A 27,404-nucleotide genomic window follows, 5' to 3' on the forward strand; every position below is an offset into this window, starting at 1 on the left:
TTACTATAAGCCGTCTCCAATGTCATTTTAGAGAATTTGGCAGTACGTCCAACCGGCCTCACAACTGCAGACCATGTGTAACCATGCCAGCCCAGGACCTCCACACCTGGGATCGTCTGACCAACTTTGCCGCAAGGATCTGCACACAATTCTTGGAAGCTGAAAATGGCACAGTTCTTCCCTGGCCTGCATACTCACCAGACATGTCACCCATTGAGCATACTCTGGATTGACATGTACGACAGCGTGTTCCAGTTCCCGGCCAATATCCATCAACTCCGCGCAGCCATTGAAGAGGAGTGGGACAACAGGCCACAATCCACAGCCTGATCAACTCAATGCGAAGGAGATGTGTCGAGGTACATGAGGCAAATGGTGGTCATTCCAGATACTGGCTGGTTTTCCTTTTTTTTAAAGGTATACATTTACATTTACATTTAAGTCATTTAGCAGACGCTCTTATCCAGAGCGACTTACAAATTGGTGCGTTCACCTTAAGACATCCAGTGGAACAGCCACTTTACAATAGTGCATCTAAATCTTTTAAGGGGGGTGAGAAGGATTACTTTATCCTATCCTAGGTATTCCTGAAAGAGGTGGGGTTTCAGGTGTCTCCGGAAGGTGGTGATTGACTCCGCTGTCCTGGCGTCGTGAGGGAGTTTGTTCCACCATTGGGGGGCCAGAGCAGCGAACAGTTTTGACTGGGCTGCGCGGGAACTGTACTTCCTCAGCGGTAGGGAGGCGAGCAGGCCAGAGGTGGATGAACGCAGTGCCCTTGTTTGGGTGTAGGGCCTGATCAGAGCCTGGAGGTACTGAGGTGCCGTTCCCCTCACAGCTCCGTAGGCAAGCACCATGGTCTTGTAGCGGATGCGAGCTTCAACTGGAAGCCAGTGGAGAGAGCGGAGGAGCGGGGTGACGTGAGAGAACTTGGGAAGGTTGAACACCAGACGGGCTGCGGCATTCTGGATGAGTTGTAGGGGTTTAATGGCACAGGCAGGGAGCCCAGCCAACAGCGAGTTGCAGTAAATCCAGACGGGAGATGACAAGTGCCTGGATTAGGACCTGCGCTGCTTCCTGTGTGAGGCAGGGTCGTACTCTGCGGATGTTGTAGAGCATGAACCTACAAGAACGGGCCACCGCCTTGATGTTAGTTGAGAACGACAGGGTGTTGTCCAGGATCACGCCAAGGTTCTTAGCGCTCTGGGAGGAGGACACAATGGAGTTGTCAACCGTGATGGCGAGATCATGGAACGGGCAGTCCTTCCCCGGGAGGAAGAGCAGCTCCGTCTTGCCGAGGTTCAGCTTGAGGTGGTGATCCGTCATCCACACTGATATGTCTGCCAGACATGCAGAGATGCGATTCGCCACCTGGTCATCAGAAGGGGGAAAGGAGAAGATTAATTGTGTGTCGTCTGCATGGCAATGATAGGAGAGACCATGTGAGGTTATGACAGAGCCAAGTGACTTGGTGTATAGCGAGAATAGGAGAGGGCCTAGAACAGAGCCCTGGGGGACGCCAGTGGTGAGAGCGCGTGGTGAGGAGACAGATTCTCGCCACGCCACCTGGTAGGAGCGACCTGTCAGGTAGGACGCAATCCAAGCGTGGGCCGCGCCGGAGATGCCCAACTCGGAGAGGGTGGAGAGGAGGATCTGATGGTTCACAGTATCGAAGGCAGCCGATAGGTCTAGAAGGATAAGAGCAGAGGAGAGAGAGTTAGCTTTAGCAGTGCGGAGGGCCTCCGTGATACAGAGAAGAGCAGTCTCAGTTGAATGACTAGTCTTGAAACCTGACTGATTTGGATCAAGAAGGTCATTCTGAGAGAGATAGCGGGAGAGCTGGCCAAGGACAGCACGTTCAAGAGTTTTGGAGAGAAAAGAAAGAAGGGATACTGGTCTGTAGTTGTTGACATCGGAGGGATCGAGTGTAGGTTTTTTCAGAAGGGGTGCAACTCTCGCTCTCTTGAAGACAGAAGGGACGTAGCCAGCGGTCAGGGATGAGTTGATGAGCGAGGTGAGGTAAGGGAGAAGGTCTCCGGAAATGGTCTGGAGAAGAGAGGAGGGAATAGGGTCAAGCGGGCAGGTTGTTGGGCGGCCGGCCGTCACAAGACGCGAGATTTCATCTGGAGAGAGAGGGGAGAAAGAGGTCAGAGCACAGGGTAGGGCAGTGTGAGCAGAACCAGCGGTGTCGTTTGACTTAGCAAACGAGGATTGGATGTCGTCGACCTTCTTTTCAAAATGGATCTTAACCCAAAATTGGATTGTATCTGCAACCAAGAGATGCATACCCTATCTGTATTCCCAGTCGTGAAATCCAATAGATTAGGGCCTAATGATATTCTTTCAATTGACTGATTTCCTTATATGAACTGTAAATCAGAACAAGCTTAGAAATTGTCACAAGTTGCGTTTAGTCATGTTGGCCGTATTGGATTCATAATAAACATGTATTTACACCAAAACACTCTATGGGCATGAGTGTTGTATACAAATCTGAGAAAATGGATATAATTTACAAAAATCATATTTCCAGATTATTTAACCTCCATCACATGGTATTATGGCAGTCTTTTGGGATTTTGGATGCCATATTAGATTTGAGGAAAAAATCCTGGGTGACCCCAACAATAATCTATTGTGTCCTCCTCACTTAATTGCAAGAATAGGGGCTTTAAAAACATTTAATTTCGATGTCTGAGCCCAATTGTTTTCTTTAGAGACTATTTACTGTAGCCACAGCATTAAAAAAACGGTGTAATTATGTATTTTTGTCAGGCAGGGCCACGCAGCACAGAATGAGAGCGAATTTGATTTAGAAAGTTCTGTTACTCAGCTACCAAAAAGTAAAGCTTACATTCATCATAAATATCCATTATATTTCCGCCTATTGTATCTCTGTGTCTACAGGTCTATATTTCCATAGAAGCATGCTGAAGACAACCCTTGTATTCCAAATTTGAGCAATATCAGAGCTTGCAATATTGTACACTGCTCAAAATAAAGGGAACAATTAAACAACACAATGTAACTCCAAGTCAATCACACTTCTGTGAAATCAAACTGTCCACTTAGGAAGCAACACTGATTGACAATAAATTTCACATGCTGTTGTGCAAATGGAATAGACAACAGGTGGAAATTATAGGCAATTAGCAAGACACTCCCAATAAATTAGTGGTTCTATAGGGGGTGACCACAGACCACTTCTCAGTTCTTATGTTTCCTGGCTGATGTTTTGGTCACTTTTGAATGCTGGCGATGCTTTCACTCTAGTGGTAGCATGAGACGGAGTCTACAACCCACACAAGTGGCTCAGGTAGTGCAGCTCATCCAGGATGGCACATCAATGCTGTGTCTGTCAGCGTAGTGTCCAGAGCATGGAGGCGCTACCAGGAGACAGGCCAGTACATCAGGAGACGTGGAGGAGGCCGTAGGAGGGCAACAACCCAGCAGCAGGACCGCTACCTCCGCCTTTGTGCAAGGAGGAGCAGGAGGAGCACTGCCAGAGCCCTGCAAAATGACCTCCAGCAGGCCACAAATCTGCATGTGTCTGCTCAAACGGTCAGAAACCGACTCCATGAGGGTGGTATGAGGGCCCGACGTCCACAGGTGGGGGTTGTGCTTTACAGCCCAACACCGTGAAGGACGTTTTGCATTTGCCAGAGAACACCAAGATTAGCAAATTTGCCACTGGCGCCCTGTGCTCTTCACAGATGAAAGCAGGTTCACACTGAGCACATGACAGACGTGACAGAGTCTGGAGACGCCGTGGAGAAAGTTCTGCTGCCTGCAACATCCTCCAGCATGACCGGTTTGGCGGTGGGTCAGTCATGGTGTGGGGTGGCATTTCTTTGGAGGGGGCAGCACAGCCCTCCATGTGCTCGCCAGAGGTAGCCTGAGTACCGAGATGAGATCCTCAGACCCCTTGTGAAACCATATGCTGGTGCGGTTGGCCCTGGGTTCCTCCTAATACAAGACAATGCTAAACCTCATGTGGCTGGAGTGTGTCAGCACTTCCTGCAAGAGGAAGGCGTTGATGCAATGGACTGGCCCGCCCGTTCCCCAGACCTGAATCCAATTGAGCACATCTGGGACATCATGTCTCGCTCCATCCACCAACACCACGTTGCACCACAGACTGTCCAGGAGTTGGCAGATGCTTTAGTCCAGGTCTGGGAGGAGATCCCTCAGGAGACCATCCGCCACCTCATCAGGAGCATGCCCAGGCGTTGTAGGGAGGTCATACAGGCACGTGGAGGCCACACACACTACTGAGCCTAATTTTGACTTGTTTTAAGGACATTACATCAAAGTTGGATCAGCCGGTAGCGTGGTTTTCCACTTTAATTTTGAGTGTGACTCCAAATCCAGACCTCCATGGGTTGATACATTTGATTTCCATTGATAATTTTTGTGTGATTTTGTTGTCAGCACATTCAACTATGTAAAGAAAAAAGTATTTAATAAGAATATTTAATTCATTCAGATCTAGGATGTGTTATTTTAGTGTTCCCTTTATTTTTTTGAGCAGTGTATTACATACTGTAAGCGTATGTGTAAGTTTATCATCCTCCCTTCCAGCCAGGCATTATTCTGCACTTTTGAGTTTAGGGGGTGTCACACAATATCTATACATTTAACCACCTTTGCAGTAAAATATATTTACACAGCCATCCATTTTAATAGATGAGACATTATAGATTTGAAAAAACATTGTTGTGTTTTGTTATATCTCAGGTAGAGGTATCTAAAAACAACTGGAGCCTTGCCACCACCTATTGCTTGAAGTGTGCATTTTGAATGATTTGTTTTCAACCCAGGTCTGTGAGTATCAGTTTCTCTCCCTGAAAATCAAGTCTATGAATTTTAAAATGATATCATGTGAAATAAATCCCCAATGTCCTCTAAGGTATACGGATATTTGATTGAGGGGTGTATTGATTTTCTATTACTTGCTTTTTAACTCAGGTCTCAGCACTGAGGGGAATGCCTCCACCAGAGGGTTCTGGTCCTAACCCTAACCACTGGGCCCTCTCAGAGTTACTGGGCCAGAGGAGGCTTGTGGTGTTGGGGGTGCTAGTAGCATGGATGGTCCTCTTCCACCTTCTGGTGAACGTGTGGCTCCTCTGTCTCTTCACCAGCCTGCTGGTGGTCCTGGGTGGCTGGCTGGGGTCCCGTGCTGCCCTGGATGCCAACAGCCTGCTACACCTGGAGCACTTCGTCCCCCTGGGTAGATCACAGCCGGCCCTCCACTCGCCTGAGAGCGAATGGAGGCTGGACCACGAGATCCAAAGCGCTGTGCATAAAGCCATCCGAGACTTTGTGTCGTCCTGGTACCACACCATGCTGACCGAGGAGGAGGGGCTGGGGGAGTTTGAGCACATTATGCGGGACGCCATGTTGGATTCAGTGATGGAGCTGAAGGAGAGGGCTCGGTGCGTGGACAGGAGAGCGCTGGTCCAGAGGACCTTGGAGCTGTGTGGCTGCCACCTGCAGAGCTACATGACAGCCAGGGAGATGATGAAGCAGGCAGAGGCACGGCTGGGGATGCAGGACAGAGACAGCTCCAGCACCCCCAGCCTGTGGGAGCTCTATAGCCAGGCAGATGCCCCCCACCCAGCCCTGGCTAGTCCAGCCACGGAGCTCAGCTATTCCCGGGCCGTAGTGGACCTCCTAATGCAAGTCCTGGTCCCGTTCCCTCACCTGGAGACCAGGACAGGGAGATACATGGTGGGGGAGTTGATCACCTGTAACGTCCTCCTCCCACTGGTCAGTAGGGTGTCCGATCCTGACTGGCTCAACCTTACCATTGTGGACTTGTTCACCAAAGCTAAAGAATCACCGGATGAGTCCCTCGATGAGCTCCCTGATACTCCAGTCCAGCTGCACAGGAGTCAGACCCAGCAGGAGCTCTGGACCCAGACCCGTTCTACCTCCTGGCTCCAGCCTCCGAGAGACCAGAACGAGTCCAGCAACAGCCCCACTCCTCCCAAGCCAGCCACTCCAGACTCCCTGGAATCCATGGAGTCCTACCATACGGCAGTGCCAGATCTGAAGGAGGAAACACGGCAGTACTGCGGGGCGATCCTACCAATGCCATGCATTGGTTCATCGATCAAAATAAACAGTTGTCATGTGTCTATGGATCTGCTGAGGTCCTGCAGCGGTGGTAGCCGCCTGTATCAGGTTGTGGACCTGGAGTACCCATCGACAGAATCCAATCAGCTCTCTGTGGAGTCCCTAGACCAGATGGACTCCGAGGAGGACCAGACAGACAGCTTCTGTGACTGTACCTCCCCTACCAACTTCTGCAGTGTGTTTGAAGACGAGCCGCCTGGATGCTTCGGCAACTTGAAGGTCCTGGGACCCAAGGTTTGTTTGTTTGTTTGTTTATTTGTTTGCTTGTTACTTTATTTATTGGTCTTTCGGCATTCCTACATTTTCTTAAACACTTATTTAAATAGTATATAAATATAAAACAATAGAAAATAATGATGTAGAATAAATAAGGTTACAAATGGCTATGAATGGCTTTGCTAAAATCTTGAGATGCAGGTGTCCGAGCAGCCCCACTGGCCAGCGGGCATGGCGGAGGAGCTGCCCCCAGGCTGCCCTGTCCCTCCGGGGAGGCTGTGTCTGACCCCCTTCAGCTTCGAACCCCTCAGCAGCCCAGATGGACCCGTCCTTATCCAGAACCTGAGAATCACTGGTGCTGTGACAGCCAAGGAGCACCGCAGCACCGGCTCACACCCCTATACTCTATACACCGTAAAGGTAAGACTTAACATTATGTCTTTAACACAGTGTCAAACCAGGTTCGATATCAATTCCAGCGTGGTTCTGGTACCGGCTCTGACCGACATTTCTGCATATAAATCGAGCTTTGGACACAGTAAATCGAAATGCCTTGCATTCAGAGCTAGCTAGTTAATTATTGTGGCTAGAAACTTCTTCAGTGAGAATTTGAAACTTTCCAGTCTAAATTGGGATTTTAGAATCATTCGTTTTTTTAGCGGAGTAAAAAAAAGAAAATGTAGACATTAATACTGTAGTTGTACTATAATACATGTGTTTTAGCTGTCGCCCTGGCCTACACTATCTAACTTCCCTCTCATACTGTGCCCTGTGTTGTGTTTCCGGCTTGCAGCGCTAACTTTCCCCGTTGAGCTGTATCACGATGACATTCAGACGGTTACTTACTACCAATATTACAAGTTAGTTTTAGTGCAGGCTAGTGGAGGCCAGGTCTTCTGATGCAGCACTCCATCACTCTCCTTCTTAGTCAAATAGCCCTTACACAGCCTGGAGGTGTGTTGGGTCATTGTCCTGTTGAAAAACAAATGATAGTCCCACTAAGCGCAAACCAGATGGGATGGCGTATTGCTGCAGAATGCTGTGGTAGCCATGCTGGTTAAGGGTGCTTTGAATTCTAAATAAATCACGCACAGTGTCACCTACTTTTCCAATAGTCGTGAAGGAGTTCCCACATATTCTGAGTACTTGAGGGTTTGAATGAGTAGGTGTGTCCAAACTTTTGACTGGTACTGTATACATAGAAAACGGAGAAAAATCAAGTTTTTGACTGCACAGGATCTTTAACAAAAGAAAACAAACGAGTTTGCTTTACAGAACATTTCTTGCAATTCTACACATTTTACCATGGGGTGGGGAGACATTGTTGCAGTTTTAAAGCTGATTTCCTGCAATACTTCACCTTTTGCCATGACTTATGCCATGTTAATATGATATCTGAATGAGAGTGACTAACAAAATCAATGGGTCCCCCGGAGGTCAGGGCCCCTGGGCACATGCCCTGTGTGCCCAGTCAGTAAATCACCATTATTACTACAAGTTTAGATAGGTGGCTAGATTAATTTAGCAATCTTAAATGTTTTTACTGACATGGGCTAATTGAGTGACTGTCAGTGGATTACATATTGCACCTGGTGTATTCTATTTTTTCTAACTCTCAACAGTAAATTGAGACACCAACTGAGTTCCTAATTTTTTGAATAATAATTATTTATTTATTTTTTATTCTGAGTAATTACAGTGGTTCAGACCTCGGTGTCCTCATATGTAGTTACGGCCCTATGTAGTTACGTTACCTCATATGAAGTTGGTATTTACAATGGTTAAGGTTAGGGTTGGGGTTAGGTCATGGTTAGGATTTAGGGTAGGAACGTCCCAAGGATTCCGGACAGCATTGACCACAAAATTAATGCTAGCCTCTTAAAGGGGCAGTAGCCTACATTGGATGTTAAAGTTTCAATGGCGAAGGTGCATAAAAATGGAGGACGGCACCCATGTACTTACCAGAAACACCTCATTTGCTAAGTTCGCCATAGTGCTCTCTGTTACTCATTTTTGTATTGGCATTAGCACAATATACATTATCCCAATTCTAGCTCCAAGACGGCGGCAATTTGAAAAAATGAAAAGGTAGATTGTGCTGATATATAGTCACATTGAATTATGTTGCGTGTGGATAGAGCTGAAACGAATACTTCATACAGTGCCTCTGGAAAGTTTTCAGACCCCTTGACTTTTACCACATTTTGTTACGTTACAGCCTTATTCTAAAATGCCACTCAAGGACATTCAGAGACTTGTCCGGAAGCCACTCCTGCGGTGTCTTGGCTGTGTGCTTAGGGTTGTTGTCCTGTTGAGATCCTGCTCCAGAGCGCTCAAGGATCTCTCTGTACTTTGCTCCGTTCTTCTTTCTCTTGATCCTGACTAGTCTCCCAGTCCCTTCCTCTGAAAAAAAATCCCCACAACATGATGCTGCCACCACCATGCTTCACCGTAGGGATGGTGCCAGGTTTCCTCCAGACGTGACGCTCGGAATTCAGGCCATAGAGTTCAATCTTGGTTTCATCAGACCAGAGAATCTTGTTTCTTTAGGTGTCCTTTAGTACTTTAGGTGCCTTTTTGGCAAACTCCAAGCGGGCTGTCATGTGCCTTTTACTGAGGAGGGACTTCCATCTGGTCACTACCATAAAGGCCTGATTGGTGGAGTGCTGCAGAGATGGTTGTCCTTCTGGAAGGTTCTTCCATCTCATCAGAGGAACGTTGGAGCTCTGTCAGAGTGACCATTGGGTTCTTTGTCACCTGCTTGACCAAGGCCCCTCTCTCCTGATTGTTCAGTTTGGCCAGGTGGCCAGCTCTAGGAAGAGTCTTGGTGGTTCCAAACGTCTTCCATTTAAGAATGGAGGCCACTGTGTTCTTGGGGACCTTCAATGCTGCAGAAATGTTTTGGTATCCTTCCCAAGATCTGTGCAATCCTGTCTCGGAGCTCTACGGACAATTCCTTTGATCTCGTTGATCTTGGTTTTTGCTATGACATGCACTGTCAACTGTGGGACCTTATATAGACAGGTGGGTGCCTTTTTCAAAGCATGTCAATTGAATTTACCACAGGTGGACTCCAAGTTGTAGAAACATCTCAAAGATGATCAATGGAAACAGGATGCACAAGAGCTCAGTTATGAGTCACAAAGCAAAGGGTTTGAATACTTATGTAAGAGTGGTATTTCTGTTCAAAAAAAAGTTTGCGCTTTGGTTATTATGGGTTATTGTGTGTAGCATGATGAAGAATAAAAACAATTAAAAACATTTTAGAATAAGGTTGTAATGTAACAAAATGACGAAAAAGTCAGTTTCCAAATGCACTGTATCTGAATTCCTCCATTTTTATGCACCTTTGCTATCACAGCATTATTTAATCTGCAGTATTCTTCTGCAATTTATTCTGTTACCAATCATATTTGCATGGTAATATTATCGTATGATTATAATTATTATGTCTCATCTTTTAACTAAATTCTATTAGTCTATTAGCTTCCAAAATGTAATTATCTAGCTGTCTGATAACACGATCTAATGGAATGGCTTGTCCTGCACTTTGAAAAAATCCAGAGTGCATTTGAGTGAATGCTGGAAAAAGATCTTGGTTCCTTTCTGAACATAGCAATGTGAATGCAAAGAGGACTCACACCACAAAATAGGTGACATGAACTGGCAAAAGAGTTCAACGTCAAGGGAAGTGTGAATACTGCCCTGACGTATTTAGCTTCTTTTTTTCTACCCCAGAGTTCACTTTAAAGAGGTCTGAGATCAGTTCTTTTAAAGAGGACTATATGTGGAAACACCCGTAGATCCTAGAGGAGCAGGAGAGAGTGGTTTTGTCGCTCTAGCTAGTACTAATTTGATTATACTATATTTAGAAAGCATATAAGTCATTTCAAACCTTATTCATACAGTGTTGAATAAGAAATGCATCAAATATTTCATATTTTCACATTTTTATCATAGTTGTACTGTGTACTTGAGCTTGTGTCCTCATAATCGACTACACCTCAGCTATTTATTTTAATACCAGAAAGCTGGGTTTTGAATCATTCTGGCAGTATAAGCATTACTAGGTTTTGTTTATGGCCCTCTCGTGATAAATACATCTATTTAGGCGGAAATAGACATTTTGACATGACGCTTGAATGCTTACGCAGTCATGGTCTCTAAAGGCAGGGATAGCAACAATGTAACACATAGGCCTGCGACTCTTTTTTATCATAAGGTACAACGCTAGACGAATCACTTGTGACAGTACCGGACATTAGTGTACACTTCCTTACCTTTTTTAATATCGATCTTGAAATGTGAACATTGGACTAGTCTTATTGAAATGTGAACATTGGACTAGTCTTATTGAAATGTGAACATTGGACTAGTCTTATTGAAATGTGAACATTGGACTAGTCTTATTGAAATGTGAACATTGGACTAGTCTTATTGAAATGTGAACATTGGACTAGTCTTATTGAAATGTGAACATTGGACTAGTCTTATTGAAATGTGAACATTGGACTAGTCTTATTGAAATGTGAACATTGGACTAGTCTTATTGAAATGTGAACATTGGACTAGTCTTATTGAAATGTGAACATTGGACTAGTCTTATTGAAATGTGAACATTGGACTAGTCTTATTGAAATGTGAACATTGGACTAGTCTTATTGAAATGTGAACATTGGACTAGTCTTATTGAAATGTGAACATTGGACTAGTCTTATTGAAATGTGAACATTGGACTAGTCTTATTGAAATGTGAACATTGGACTAGTCTTGTTGAAATGTGAACATTGGACTAGTCTTGTTGAAATGTGAACATTGGACTAGTCTTGTTGAAATGTGAACATTGGACTAGTCTTGTTGAAATGTGAACATTGGACTAGTCTTGTTGAAATGTGAACATTGGACTAGTCTTATTGAAATGTGAACATTGGACTAGTCTTATTGAAATGTGAACATTGGACTAGTCTTATTGAAATGTGAACATTGGACTAGTCTTATTGAAATGTGAACATTGGACTAGTCTTATTGAAATGTGAACATTGGACTAGTCTTATTGAAATGTGAACATTGGACTAGTCTTATTGAAATGTGAACATTGGACTAGTCTTATTGAAATGTGAACATTGGACTAGTCTTATTGAAATGTGAACATTGGACTAGTCTTATTGAAATGTGAACATTGGACTAGTCTTATTGAAATGTGAACATTGGACTAGTCTTATTGAAATGTGAACATTGGACTAGTCTTATTGAAATGTGAACATTGGACTAGTCTTATTGAAATGTGAACATTGGACTAGTCTTATTGAAATGTGAACATTGGACTAGTCTTATTGAAATGTGAACATTGGACTAGTCTTATTGAAATGTGAACATTGGACTAGTCTTATTGAAATGTGAACATTGGACTAGCCTTATTGAAATGTGAACATTGGACTAGTCTTATTGAAATGTGAACATTGGACTAGTCTGTAACCGTTGTTGTTCCCCAAGTATGAGACAGTGGTTGACTCGGAGAGCCTAGGTACTCTACAACCTGTAGCCTATCACACTGTGAACCGGCGCTACAGCGAGTTCCTCCACCTGCAGACGCGCCTGGAGGAGAAGCCTGACCTCAGGAAGATGATTAAGAGTAAGAAGTCCAAGTCTTTTGTATGTTTTGTGGCTAGAGAGAGATTGCGGTGAGCGGTACGAGAGACTGCTGAAAGAGCGGTAGGCCAGATTCCAATCCAAGCTGGCAGCTGTACATTATATTCAGTCAAAACAAATCATTTATAGCGTAGATGAAGTCTTACACGTGCTGTATGGGTATTTTATTCTCACCAAAGGGTGTTTGTATCTTTTCCATTTCAGATGTCAAGGGACCCAAGAAGATTTTCCCTGATCTTCCGTTTGGGAACCCAGATATCGACAAGGTGGAAGTTCGAAAAGGACAGCTGGATACCTTTCTTAAAGTAGGAATTGAATTGTTTATCTAACAAGGTGAATCATTTCCTGATTTGTATGTTTTTGAAATGTGACTGTTGCATCGTATCTGATCACTCACTATCTGATCGCTTTGTTTTCCTCCAGCAACTGTGTACCATCCCTGAGACGGCCAACAGCGACGAGATGCAGGAGTTCCTGGCTCTTCACACAGACGCCAGCACAGCCTTCGAGAAGAAACCATTTGTTATGTCCAGGATTGATAAGGTGACAACTGTCTCGGGCTATGAAATAAAAACAGTGCATGATAACGTGACCTAAAAACATGAAAAGGGAGAGCTAATGAGAAATGATAGAAGGTGTGGTTTCTGGTGACAGGATTTTTCGGGAAGCTAACCTTGGTGCTGTTTGTGTGCTGTGATCTCCTGGGCCTGATAATTGGCGTCTACTGTAGATGATGGCGAATGCTGTAGACACTCTGAAGACAGCATTCCCTCGTGCTGAGGACGACCTGGATGGAGAGCCTGCTGATGCGAGGAATGCCCCAGAAGGAAGGAAGAGGTGGGAGTCTTTTTTTCACTCACTCACTCACTCACTCACTCACTCACTCACTCACTCACTCACTCACTCACTCACTCTCTCTCTCTCTCTTCCCCCTCTCTGTGTCTTCTCTTTCTCTAAATGTCACAAATATGTACGGCCTGGCCAAAGCTTTTCCACTATCATGTCTCTCTTGAAATACTCATTAAAACACCTGTAAACAACTCGCTGTAGTTTTCAATTCACATATGAAATTTGAAAGCTGCTTTAGGAAAAAAAATGTGTTCTCTGTAACTGCTATTATGACATTAAAGTCAAACTATCTAGTTTTGTGTAATGTGTTTGTTAATTGTTGCTTGTTGTGTCAGGTCTGTCCGGCTGAGGTTCTCCAGTAAAGTCGCCCCTACTCTCAATATACCTGAAATCCAGCCCAGAGTCATATACTGCTTCAATGAAGGGAGCACTGTAAGTTAACCATGGAAGGTTCATATCAATGAGTATCAATATGAATAATCATTCAATATTAATGTCATCAAACTGTCTGTTTGATTGTACTCACTCACTCAACCCGCCCATCCATCCATTAATTCACTCATTCATTCCTGTGCCCTGGTCTGGTTCTGCAGGTGTTCCATGGCCTGTCCCTGTCTGGTCTGGAGGGCTTTATAAAGGACCAGGAGGCTCTGCTCTATGCTCCCCAGGAGAAGGAGGCTGACGGGAGGAGGTTCAGCGTGCTACCTGGCAAAGACAGGAAGGGAGGTGGGGGTCGGGAGAGAAAACTACGGGGGACAGGTACAGTTTTTCTAACTTCTACACGGGCCTGCATTATCAACCTATTACTATCTTACATGAAGGACCTTCATGCAGTTGACTGAATATCTAAGGACCGTCTCAGTGCAAAAACCAGACATTATTATCATAATTATAAACTTTCCAAATGAGATCATCTATGACCATGCTCCACTCAGTAATGGCCAGCAGGTGGTAGTGACCTTGCACAGCCTCTGTAGGCCAGTACCACACCACTGGTTTGAGGAAACGGTGTTGCCTATCTGTCTGAGGCTATCTGGCTCTGTTTGCCTTTCTGTTATTCGTGTTCCAGAATCATGTCCCAGTATTTGTATCTTCGTCAAGTTCAGGTTTTGTATTCTGTTGCGTGCGCGCTTATATGTGTGAATCTGACTGTGATGTGTGTTCGTGCAGACACGGCCGTGGCAGACGTAGCTCTGAACATCCTGTGTCTGCTGATGAAGGACCAGTGGAGCTGGCTCTGCACTGAGAACATACAGAAGACCATCAGACTGCTGTTTGGCACCTTCATTGAGAGGTATCACACCATATCATACCGTCATCTTCATAGACTAGAACAAGAAAGCAGACCATACCCCTCCCTTTATCATAGACGAGAACAGGGAAGCAGACCATACCCCTCCCTTTATCATAGACGAGAACAGGGAAGCAGACCATACCCCTCCCTTTATCATAGACGAGAACAGGAAAGCAGACCATACCCCTCCCTTTATCATAGACGAGAACAGGGAAGCAGACCATACCCCTCCCTTTATCATAGATGAGAACAGGGAAGCAGACCATACCACTCCCTCATCATAGACTAGAACAGGGAAGCAGACCATACCCCTCCCTCATCATAGACTAGAACAGGGAAGCAGACCATACCCCTTCCTCATCATAGACTAGAACAGGGAAGCAGACCATACCCCTCCCTCATCATAGACTAGAACAGGGAAGCAGACCATACCCCTCCCTCATCATAGACTAGAACAGGGAAGCAGACCATACCACTCCCTCGTTATAGATTAGAACAGGGAAGCAGACCATACCACTCCCTCGTCATAGATTAGAACAGGGAAGCAGACCATACCCCTCCCTCATCATAGACTAGAACAGGGAAGCAGACCATACCCCTCCCTCATCATAGACTAGAACAGGGAAGCAGACCATACCCCTCCCTCATCATAGACTAGAACAGGGAAGCAGACCATACCACTCCCTCGTCATAGATTAGAACAGGGAAGCAGACCATACCCCTCCCTCATCATAGACTAGAACAGGGAAGCAGACCATACCCCTCCCTCATCATAGACTAGAACAGGGAAGCAGACCATACCCCTCCCTCATCATAGACTAGAACAGGGAAGCAGACCATACCCCTCCCTCATCATAGACTAGAACAGGGAAGCAGACCATACCACTCCCTCGTCATAGATTAGAACAGGGAAGCAGACCATACCCCTCCCTCATCATAGACTAGAACAGGGAAGCAGACCATACCCCTCCCTCGTCATAGACTAGAACAAGAAAGCAGACCATACCCCTCCCTCATCATAGACTAGAACAGGGAAGCAGACCATACCCCTCCCTCATCATAGACTAGAACAGGGAAGCAGACCATACCCCTCCCTCATCATAGACTAGAACAGGGAAGCAGACCATACCACTCCCTCGTCATAGATTAGAACAGGGAAGCAGACCATACCCCTCCCTCGTCATAGATTAGAACAGGGAAGCAGACCATACCACTCCCTCGTCATAGATTAGAACAGGGAAGCAGACCATACCCCTCCCTTTATCATAGACGAGAACAGGGAAGCAGACCATACCCCTCCCTCGTCATAGATTAGAACAGGGAAGCAGACCATACCACTCCCCACCATAGATTAGAACAGGGAAGCAGACCATACCACTCCCCACCATAGATTAGAACAGGGAAGCAGACCATACCACTCCCCACCATAGATTAGAACAGGGAAGCAGACCATACCACTCCCTCACCATAGACTTCAACAGTAAAGAACAGTTGGTCCTTCATACTCATCTTTTATATTGCGCGTGGCCCTTTGCTCTACTAGCAGCTAGAAGAAACAAACCACTCATCTTGTACATATGGGGTTGTCAGTCAGTTTGCTTAGTAATTCAGGGCACTTTAACTCATTGCATCTTCTGTCACAGAATCAACTTTACACTGTCAGGAACAGGACTTCCCTAGTCAGATGTGGTACCACATACTTCATATGACCCCTGGAATAAGTACACATTTTGGTTAGATTGTGGCAAGAACAATATTTGATCCATTCAGTAATTTAGGTTAGCTAGGACAGTGGTTTTCAACTTACTCTTGAAAGTATGAATAGTAGAAATCTAAATTGGGTAGTGTATCATCAGCTTTCCTCTTGTCATGTCAGTCATTGCATACCTGGGAGGAGTGGTTCCCAAACTGCAGTCGGCAGGGGGAGGGGCGCGGGTCAGTTTTTTTTAGCTAGGTTTGTTAGCTCATCGATTTTCGTGTAATGTTTGAGTCACTCAATTATCACGTGAATAGACATTAGAAACGGCTAAATGTATAGAACTGCAACAACAAAAAATTGCTCTGGAGGAGTGGTGACGGGAAAATGACCTCTCCCTCAACTTGAAGGAGCTGACCGTGAACTACAGGAGACAGCAGAGGGAGCATGCCCCCATCCACATCGGAGAGGGTCAAAAGCTTCAACTTCCTTGATGTGCACATCACCAAGGACATGAAATGGTCCCACCATTTGAATATGGCACAACAGCACCTCTTCAACCTCAGGAGGCAGAAGAAATTCGACATAGCCCTTAAGACCCTCACAAACTTCTACAGATGCACCATCGGGAGCATTCTGTTAGGCTGCATCACCACCTGGTATGGTAACTGCACCGCCCACAACCGCATGGCTCTCCAGAGGGAGGTGCAGTCAGCCCAACGCATCACCGAGGGCACAATGCCTGCAGTGTGGTCCTGTCCTGTTGACTACTTTTGGGCTGTTTTCCTTTGTTAGTAGCAACGAGCCCGTTTCTCAGTAAGTGAGGGGTTCCTGAATGGCATCCATATATGAATCAGCTCGTGGAAGGTTCCTGTGACCCAGGCAGCCCAGGCTTGTAGAATCAGTATGCTGACGGAAGAGCTGAGGCCTGTTAGCTCGGCCAGAAGCTGTCCTATGGCTGTGTCTGAAATTGCACCCTGTTCCCCATAGGGCCATTGTCAAAAGTAGTGAACTATGTAGGTCGTAGTGAATAGGGTGCCATTTCGGATATAGCCTATTTCTACCTTGGCTGGAAGCAGGAAGCCAGTGTTTGTTCATAGCAGCTGCACCTAAAACTGTCTGGTCAGCTTGCTGATGAACAAAATGGCTTTTGGAAAGCCAGAGCGTTGATTGACCATATCTATACTGTCTCCACCGTGGTCCTGGCTAGAATTCAAGAGAGACAACTTTTGACTGTTTTTTTTTCTTTTTCAGAAGGCGAATAATTGGGTGAATAGAGACCTTCTTGCCTTTAGACCAATTAAGATGGTAATTGATGGAAGATTCTATGATACCATCAAAGCTCTTTATCGGCCTCCAGTTGCCTGTGTTCAGGTCAATGACCTCAGGACAGGCGGGTCTCCAAACTCTTACGGTGTCAAACAGGGGGACGTACTCTCTCCCATTTATTTCCCACTACATGTTAATGATTTAGCCCTACAAATCAAACATGCTAAACTTAGTGTTTAAAGTTGCTGATATATTCCTGGGATCTTGTTGTATATGCTGACGAAGTAGTTCTCCTTACCGGGACCGAAGATGACCCCCCAGAATATGTTGAATATTGTTAGTTTACGGTGTGCTAACGGGAGACTAGCGATAAATCAAGAGAGGACCTAGATTGTTAATTTCAGAAAGAAGGGCGTGCAGAGAAGTGGACACAACGTTTGTTTTGGTACAACCCTGTTATTCTACACTGGGCTCTATAAATACCTTGGTTTCAGTCTGAATGAACACGTGACCTTTGACGATGGCATCAGATCACAGGCAGATTCTGCAGGCAGAGCCTTAGGTCCGGGCTTATTCTCAGCCGTATACATTGTGTGTAACAATGTTCAAAACAGACAATCCGCTGCTTTCTTGGTGTGCACAAACTGACTCCAAACCTGGCCATCTGTGGAGATATGGGTTGGGAACCATGTGTGGTTAGGCAAAAAGGTGACATGTTACGTCTACGAAACAGACACATAATCACAAAAAAAGGTGGGACCGTACTCATAACTATCTGTGGGCTAGATAATTGTTATCTATTTATTTGTGAAAATGATTTGCAGTATATATATATTCAGGAACAAATGACCATGTGGTGTTAACCAAATCAAGGACAAGCCTTTTCAGATCCACAAGGAAAAATGGGCAGTTGATGTTTGGTTTAAACCTAAACTTAGAATGTACACACTTATCAAAAATAACTACAGCCTTGAAGCATATGCTTACCTGATTCTAACAAAAACCCAGTTTGTGCACAACTCTGATCCAACACCCTCCCTCTGGCTATAAGATACGGGTAGATTTAACAGAGCGTCTGAAGAGGAGAGAATTTGCCTACTATGTGATCTCGGGGAAATCGAAAACCAAATCCATTTAGTGTTTTCATTGCCCTCTGTATGACTCTCTGAAGAAACAACTATGTGTGATAACCCTGAAGCATTCTGGTTACAGGATGAGCAGAGGCTTGAATTTTTTTTCAGACGGGGCGTGTTTGAGATGGCTGAGTTTGTTCATAATGCCTGGAGGAGAAGGAGAAATGTACTGTTTGTGTCGTGTGGCTCGATGGTCGCTGTACTGGCATTGATTATTGTATGCATTTAATTTGTAAAATATTATTTTGTTCTGTGGTGTCCGCTAGGCCCATGTGGGCCTTGCATCAGTAGATGTATGACACTTAAATAAATTATATCAATTATTCAGGGTGGCAGGATAGCCTAGTGGTTAGACTAGGACTAGTAACCGGAAGGTTGCAAGTTCAAATCCCGAGCTGACAAGGTACAAATCTGTCGTTCTGCCCCTGAACAGGCAGTTAACCCACTGTTCCTAGGCCGTCATTGAAAATAAGAATTTGTTCTTAACTGACTTGCCTAGTTAAATAAAGGTTTACATTTTTTTTTTTAAATAATAATACAAATCTGGGATCTGTAACGTTCGTGTCGCAATGTCCTTTTCTACCGCTAGGAGGCAGCACACATCTGTAGAAGTATGGCCACAGAACATTGAGGAAGGTTTGGAGTTTCAGAATGATATTTAATATTGTAATGCAATTTCCATAGCTTTTATGTCAGAATCTTATATTCCATGCCTTAGACCTAGTTCTAGCCATAGCTGTTAAGTGTGTTGGGCCAGTAAGCAAAAAGTGTTGGTTTGAATCCCCGAGCAGACTAGGTGAAAAATCTGTCAGTGCCCTTGAGCAAGTCTCTAAACCCTAGTTGCTCTGGAATGGACTAAATGACTAAAATATGACAAAATATAAATATATTTGTTGCACCACTGCACTGGGTTCTGTGACAGGATATGACATCAGAGACCAGGCCATTGCATTTGGGTGTGAGATGAGCAGGGGGTTTAGGTCAGCCATGGGATTGGGTTGGGTTCATAATGCTAAACACAGAGCATGACAGGGCTCCTTTCGATTCACTCTTTTACATCAGGCCCCTGTGTTATCACTGGTGCAACCCTTTAGGTGTCAAAGGACACTGCACATAATGGGCTGGCCCACAGGTGGCTTGGACGTTTCAAGGGTCTTCCAACAGACGCGCTGTCTGGGCTGTGTCTCTATCTGCCCAACCCATTCTCAGGTGAGAGGAGTCCGTCCAGTTCATACAAGCCAGAAGCCCGACAATGGGGCTAGATTTCACCTCCAGGCCAGACCAGACACAGTGCTGCTGGGAAAGTCCCGACTGTCTTGGGGATGATGAGCTGCTGAGGTGTGTCTTTTCATACAACCAGTGGGAGGAGAGAGGCAGGGGAGAGATGAGACGGCACAGAGACATTTCCTAGTCGCAGTCATCCTGCAGACGGTCTCGGCCACGGAGTCTGTATAGTATTATCAGACAGGCGTAATGACCGTAAACACCTTTACCAGTGCAAATAGATGCGCGGAAGGACATTTGTCATGAAAAGTACCTTTTTTGTTTACAAATTGTGTAATTATGAAGACATCACCGAGACATTAACATCTAGTCATCCTGGCTGTAGACGGCCTTCCACCCAAAGTAATCTTGGTTAACCCAGAACTAAAGTCTCATGTAATTGGTCAGCTGCTCGATTAAATTCTGTGTCCAATACATGTTAAGAGAAGATATCAAGAAATGCTAGAACAAAGAGTGGAACCGGAATTCGAAGATGTTTCCTCCCCTTCCAAAATTCGAAAGATGCTAACACCTGCAAAATGATTTGTTCAAATAACCAGAGATGAAAAACCCAAACACCAGAACTACGGCTGCTCTTTTTCTACGCATGCAATTCAACCCTGACAGATTCTTTCGTTTTACACGCAGAATTTTTCCATGAGAGATTAGAACCACATAAATTTGAACCACATAGCCGTATTATCAGAGAGATACAAACGGACTGTAATGTGAACACCTTCACCTGTATGGCCAAATGGATGTACCCTGTTAAAAGTTGGTGGCAGCTCAGTTGCCACTAGTTTGAATGTTGCTCACTTCATTTTAACAGTGTGTGGAAACACTATGTTATCATGAAAAGTATTTCCGTGTACAAATTGTGCAATTGTGGTATAAAGACTGCATCTTAAAGATAATGGTATTTGTTGCTAGGCAGCATATCTTAATTAACATTATGAAGCATTTTACCATCATCTGAACATTTTAAGGAATCTTTTCTTATCTGAATTATGCTGTTGACATGAATAGACTACAGCACAAGGCATTCTTGGGGGTTCTTATCTTGTATTCAGTTGGCTGATATACAATATATTGGCAGATTTCTTTTAAAATGCGTTATGGGGATATTTATTCTCAGATCGCTATTTGTAAAGAAAGACCTCTAAAAACATGCTTACATGACTGCATTTTCTTAAAGATAATTGAGGTTTTATGTGTCTGAATACCAGACAGATTGTTTAAATAAAAAAATAAAAAATGTAATATGATTGGCAACAAGTGACTTATGACGGGTCAAAACGCTTCAAAACTTGGGGCCTCCAGTTTTGTAGTCCTGTGTTGTTTGCATGGACATACTGTAGAGAACAGTCATGCAAAGCACTCCTAGCAATCTCATCTGATTCTGGGCAGAAAGCGTGCATCCTCAGACAGATGACAAGAGCAGCACTCATGATTCAGCCCAGCCATCAGATCAATACTGAAGACTTGAGGGCAAAGGGTCACTGACACGTCATCAATCAGGACAGGGAAAATTCCTATTCATCCATAAACTGTATAAAAAAGATTCAGAAACTGTATAAATATTCCTTCATAAACTTAGTATGGATGGTATAGCCCTCTGTGCTCAGAACATTCTCCTAAAGTATGCCAGAATTAAGAAAACCCAAAGTGTGCCTTTTACCATGCATCACAGATTTACAAAGGTTTATACAGCCATGGACCAGCAGGCTGTATTGAGTCTGTCATTATGCCCCATTGCAAGCCATGTGCCTATAGACAATCCTTCCATACTACACAGGCCACCTGCCGTAGAGATACACAGTCATTCAAACACACAACATTACATAGTGTACGTTCGATGGACCATATTCGAATGCCATGGGCATTATGTCACTGAGCCTGCTAGCTTTTATTAATGTCCCCTTCCCCGTTCAGTGAGAGCGGAGAGAGCGAGAGAGAGCGAGTCGAGAGTGAGCGGAGAGAGCGAGAGAGAGAGTGTGAGCGGAGAGAGTGAGCAGAGAGAGAGACAAATGTGACCCCTATATCTGCGTCAAAAGCAACCTTGGGAAAATCCTCTGCATTATCATTAACAGCAGACTCGTACATTTCCTCAGTGAAAACAATGTACTGAGCAAATGTCAAATTGGCTTTTTTTACCAAATTATCGTACGACAGACCACGTATTCACCCTGCACACCCTAATTGACAAACAAACCAAAATGATTTCAAAAAAGCCTTCGACTCAATTTGGCATGAGGGTCTGCTGTACAAATTGATGGAAAGTTGTGTTGGGGGAAAACATACAACATTATAAAATCGATGTACATAATCAACAAGTGTGGTTAAAATAGGTAATAAACACACAAGAAATTCCCATAGGGCCATGGGGTGAGACAGGGATGCAGCTTAAGCCCCACCCTCTTCAACATATATATCAACGAATTGGCAAGGGCACTAGAAAAGTCTGCAGCACCCGGCCTCACCCTACTAGAATCTGAAGTTAAATGTCTACTGTTTTCTGATGATCTGGTGCTTCTGTCACCAACCAAGGAGGGCCTACAGCAGCACCTAGATCTTCTGCACAGATTCTGCCAGACCTGGGCCCTGACAGTAAATCTCAGTAAGACCAAAATAATGGTGTTCCAAAAAAGGGCCAGTCGCCAGGACCACAAATACAAAAATCTATACGTGTGGCCTAAACATCAGCGCCACAGGTAACTTCCACAAAGCTGTGAACGATCTGAGAGACAAGGCAAGAAGGGCATTCTATGCCATCAAAAGGAACATATCATTTGACATACCAATTCGGATCTGGCTGAAAATACTTGAATCAGTTATAGAACCCATTACCCTTTATGGTTGTGAGGTCTGGGGTCCGCTCACCAACCAAGAATTCACAAAATGGGACAAACACCAAATTGAGACTCTGCATTCAGAATTCTGCAAAAATATCATAAAAAACACCAAATAATGCATGCAGAGCAGAATTAGGCCGATACTCGCAAAATATGAAAATCCAGAAAAGATCCGTTAAATTCTACAACCACCTACTAGGAAGCGATTCCCTAACCTTCCATAACAAAGCCATCACCTACAGAGAGATTAACCTAGAGAAGAGTCCCCTAAGCAAGCTGGTCCTGGGGCTCTGTTCACAAACACAAACACACCCCACAGAGCTCCAGGACCCAAACAAAAAATGAGAGAACAAAAAGAGAATTACTTGACACATTGGAATTAATGAACAAAAAAACAGAGCAAACTAGAATGCTATTTGGCCCTAAACAGGGAGGGAGAGTTGTCGTCGTCCTCTTCCAGTAGAGCTCAAAGAGCAGCAGGAGGCTGTAGTACTGTGGATAAGAGGCTTGTTTTACAGCCCGAAGAGCAGGAAGTCTAAACCGTTTCAACCCGTAAGTAGATCAATGTAGAACGACACAGACCGGGTTGCGTGTGTGTGTGTGCGTGCGGCATGTTATCTGCAACATGTTCTTTTCATGTTCATGGGTCTCGTCTTGACTCTCGACTTGCGAGCGAGGAAGTCTTGCGTCGTCCTCTATTTCACAGAGAACTCAAATGTGAAGCATCAAACGAATGCTGTTACTGTATAAGCAACCGTACTTATTTCTGTGGCACTAAATCAGATTTATCGGTCCGACGTGATCTTCGTTGTTCTGCTTTGTTCTGGTTGCCCCCCCCCCCCATATTAAAATGTCTGCTCGTCTCTTCTTGGATGGGTGCCTGTTACACACATACATTGTTCAGGGACCTTCTGAGGTACACTTAATGTGTTCATAAAAGTACAAATCACGCTGCCGCCGTGGTTAATGGATGTGTGTGTACGTCTAAACTGAGAACATTTACAATGATGACCTGGCCAAGAGGCGTAACATTAGAGGAGTGAACAAACAGCACAAACACACAGTACCGCCAAACAGTTCAACACTCTATACACACGTACAGAGGAAAGGTACAACTTCATCAGCTGTACAACAATGAGACATTCACAGTGGGTTAGAGAAGGGGGGAAAAAAACAAGATGACCGGCAGCAGAAATTGCAACACAGCCGACTTAATGATCAGAAAGGGGAGTGGTGGAATGAATGTCAAGTTTGAGCGTTTTTTTTTTTGCAGTTTATTTCAGCTCGTTCGCGGCAGAAAACTGGATCGGATGATGGCTATTGGACGTGCGGGCCAGTTTCCACTGTGACATCTTGGTCTTATTGACTTTGCTGAGAACTTCTTTATTGAGGAAAAATGTACTTCCGTGACTGATATGTGGTTGTCTCACCTAGCGATCTGAAGATGAATGCACTAACTGTATGTGGGTCTGGATAAGAGCATCCGCTAAATGACTCAAATGTACATGTGAAGAGATGTGTACCAGAGCACAGATTGCTATTGGTAGTGGAGATGTTGAGGAGTGAGCTGAGATAGAGGGGGGACGTGCCTAGGAGGGACTCTTGCTTCGTGTGTGTGTGTGTGTGTGGGGGGGGGGGGGGGGGGGGTATGCGTCTAGATTAAAGGTTAAAGCTGTGTAAAGTATGTTTGTGTGGGCTTAGGTCACCTTGCTGGTGGTGTGTTAAGTAATGTTATCCTCACACTCACCCAGGGTGAATGTACACAGGTTTACCTTTATTGTCATGAGTCTTGTCCTGGAAGCAGAACTGAGCAATTTCCCCTTAAGATAGGCCAGCTGCAAAGTCAAAATTGTCTATATTGTAAATTCATGAAATTCATTTGGTCTTAATTTAAGGTTAGGATGAAAGTCGCTGCATGGTCAATCCGATACGTGATACGGCCTCTGCAGGAGTCAAGGCCTTCATACTTCTTGCGCTTCGCGGAGCAGCACAGAGCTGTTGTCAAGGAAGTGAGTTTGTGTTCATACAGGACATCCCGCCCCCACATACCGTCAACCAATCATGTCAATCCAGAGCAATACAGAGCCCTCTGCATTGTTACAAAATTTGGGAGAGCACGGTGATGTGGTGTGGAGCATGATTTGGCTTCTGCAAGCTTCCCAAGGCTCCGCGATTGTGTCACACCCTCCATACGGAGCCTCCGGAGAGCTGTGCCAGATCAAGCATGAATCAGCTATTAGGAATTCAGGTTAGCAGTGTGTTAAGGTTAGGTATAAAATCACATTTGAGGACATTATGACTTTGCCAGACCAGCTGCCTCCAGGAGATTGATCATGAAAACCGCTAACCTGAGAATGTACTGTGCAATCCGCTCACTGTGTGTACGTATGCATGCACTTCCGCATATTCTTTGTGTCCTCACTTGTTTTGTGCCTTTTTCTTATGTGTCTGCGCGAATGCGTGTGTCTCAGTGTGTGTCACGTCTATTTTCTTTTTGACTCACCCTATTGTGTATGTACGCTCATGTATACATATGTCTACCGACCTCCATGTTGCTTTTGTCTATCCTCACCCACAATCCCTGCACTCCAGGTGGCTGGATGTGGGCATGGCCCACCTGACCAGTGCTCCCTGCTGGGTGATCTACCTCCAGGTGATGCAGGAGGCAGTGTGGCCCGGGGGTGTCCTCCCTGATGGGCCCCGTCCTGACCGCAGCCTCATCCAGAGAGAAGAGACCAGGCAGCAGTGTTTGCACTGCCTTACACAACTACTACCAGGTCAGTGTCTGCACTGCCTCACACAACTACTACCAGGTCTGTGTCTGCACTGCCTCACACAGCTACTACCAGGTCAGTGTCTGCACTGCCTCACACAACTACTACCAGGTCAGTGTCTGCACTGCCTTACACAACTACTACCAGGTCAGTGTCTGCACTGCCTCACACAACTACTACCAGGTCAGTGTCTGCACTGCCTTACACAACTACTACCAGGTCAGTGTCTGCACTGCCTCACACAACTACTACCAGGTCTGTGTCTGCACTGCCTCACACAGCTACTACCAGGTCAGTGTCTGCACTGCCTTACACAACTACTACCAGGTCAGTGTCTGCACTGCCTCACACAACTACTACCAGGTCTGTGTCTGCACTGCCTCACACAACTACTACCAGGTCAGTGTCTGCACTGCCTCACACAGCTACTACCAGGTCAGTGTCTGCACTGCCTCACACAACTACTACCAGGTCAGTGTCTGCACTGCCTCACACAGCTACTACCAGGTCTGTGTCTGCACTGCCTCACACAGCTACTACCAGGTCAGTGTCTGCACTGCCTCACACAACTACTACCAGGTCAGTGTCTGCACTGCCTTACACAACTACTACCAGGTCAGTGTCTGCACTGCCTCACACAACTACTACCAGGTCTGTGTCTGCACTGCCTCACACAGCTACTACCAGGTCAGTGTCTGCACTGCCTCACACAACTACTACCAGGTCAGTGTCTGCACTGCCTCACACAGCTACTACCAGGTCAGTGTCTGCACTGCCTCACACAACTACTACCAGGTCAGTGTCTGCACTGCCTCACACAGCTACTACCAGGTCAGTGTCTGCACTGCCTCACACAACTACTACCAGGTCAGTGTCTGCACTGCCTCACACAACTACTACCAGGTCAGTGTCTGCACTGCCTCACACAGCTACTACCAGGTCAGTGTATGCACTGCCTCAAACAACTACTACCAGGTCAGTGTCTGCACTGCCTCACACAACTACTGCCAGGTCAGTGTCTGCACTGCCTCACACAACTAATACCAGGTCAGTGTCTGTACTGCCTCACACAACTACTACCAGGTCAGTGTTTGCACTGCCTACACAACTACTACCAGCCACCGCACTAGGCTACTTGCCGCCCCGCTAGGCTACCTGCCACTCCCCGCTAGGCTACCTGTATGGGAATCACACATGTGTTAGGTCATTGTACTGTCATTCTTGCCATTTTAGTGTGTGTCTGTGTCTGTGTGTGTGTGTGTGTGTGTGTGTGTGTGTGTGTGTGTGTGTAGACCTGATTGCTGACATGCTGGGTTCTGAGAAGTACAGAGTGAGCTGGGATATGGCACTGGCTTCTCTGCAGGACCCTAACATCAACCGGTGAGCCCTCTATCATCACTGGCTTTAGCATGTTGGTGTGCGTGTACAGTAGGTTTGTTAAACCTAAAATGTCAATGTCACATACAGACCAAACATTGAGCGTTTGATCCATGTCAACTTCAGTCTGACCTGTGGTAACCTCTCCCCTCTCTCTGTGTCTGGGTGACTCTACAGGCACCTGATCTACTGTATCTGTGACCTGCTGTTGGAGTTCCTGATTCCAGAGTCTTCAGAGGAGGGCTTTCAGAGATCTCTACTACACAGTCTCTTTGGGGACGAAGAGAGGCTTTCTGCTTCAGCTTGACGACACACCAACACACCACCCCTCTCTCTGCTCACCTGTCACTATCCCTATCTATTACCCTCTACCCCCTCCCATCCTGGCTGGCTCATCAGTATGGTAACCGTGGTCCTGCTGGGTTAATCAGAATGGGACCAGAGCTTTACTGGAGCTTCTCATGAGGTCAGAGAAGAAAGGTGAGGAGTGCGGAGAAGGGGGGAGGAGGAAAAGGGCAGGGGAGATAGGAGGGGTGGGAAGGCTGGGAAATGGGCTCTTGAACTCCTTACACTTTATAGGCAACGCTCTAAAATGACTGATGACACTTTATTGAATGTTTTCTCAAGGCACTGTGTTGGTGATTGTGCTAATATTGTGTTTTAATTAGATGCTTGTGTAGAGAAACACATTTATCTAGATATGTATGTACAGTATATGCAGTAATTATTTTATGTATTTATTTATATGTAAAATGCAGTATGTGTGATATCAATAGATATACAGTGGGGTCTGAAATTATTTGACCCCCTTGATAATGATGAGCAAAAATGACTATATAAAATAAATCAAATACTGAGCTACTGTATATTTTATGCAAATAAATAATTGGGAAATTA

General features: G+C 45.2%; 1 protein-coding gene across 2 annotated transcripts; it reads left to right on the forward strand.

Moving 5' to 3' along the window:
* On the forward strand, window positions 1–27,404 carry LOC115131997 (sorting nexin-19-like). Of its 2 annotated transcripts, none has more exons than XM_029664149.2 (14): window positions 1–359; window positions 4,735–4,821; window positions 4,966–6,369; window positions 6,553–6,771; window positions 11,845–11,983; window positions 12,205–12,305; window positions 12,424–12,543; window positions 12,731–12,837; window positions 13,185–13,281; window positions 13,443–13,608; window positions 14,020–14,143; window positions 24,949–25,133; window positions 26,423–26,510; window positions 26,685–27,404. In XM_029664149.2, exons 2-14 carry the CDS (start codon window positions 4,798–4,800, stop codon window positions 26,812–26,814), a joined length of 2,904 nt encoding a protein of 967 aa, XP_029520009.2. In that variant the 5' UTR covers window positions 1–359; window positions 4,735–4,797; the 3' UTR covers window positions 26,815–27,404. The 2 variants fall into 2 exon arrangements, with proteins under 2 accessions (XP_029520009.2, XP_064876718.1); XM_065020646.1 differs by having other exon boundaries at window positions 4,735–4,817.

This window comes from Oncorhynchus nerka, linkage group LG7 (assembly GCF_034236695.1).
Source record: "Oncorhynchus nerka isolate Pitt River linkage group LG7, Oner_Uvic_2.0, whole genome shotgun sequence".
In the NCBI taxonomy this organism is placed as follows: domain Eukaryota; kingdom Metazoa; phylum Chordata; class Actinopteri; order Salmoniformes; family Salmonidae; genus Oncorhynchus; species Oncorhynchus nerka.

Excerpts from the sequence above, each read along its gene's own strand:
- LOC115131997 (XM_029664149.2), top strand. The coding sequence starts at position 4,798 with ATGATTTGTTTTCAACCCAGGTCT. Across the intron at positions 11,984-12,204 it reads CCTCAGGAAGATGATTAAGA|ATGTCAAGGGACCCAAGAAG; the intron begins GTAAGAAGTCCA and ends TTTCCATTTCAG. Across the intron at positions 12,838-13,184 it reads GCCCCAGAAGGAAGGAAGAG|GTCTGTCCGGCTGAGGTTCT; the intron begins GTGGGAGTCTTT and ends TTGTTGTGTCAG.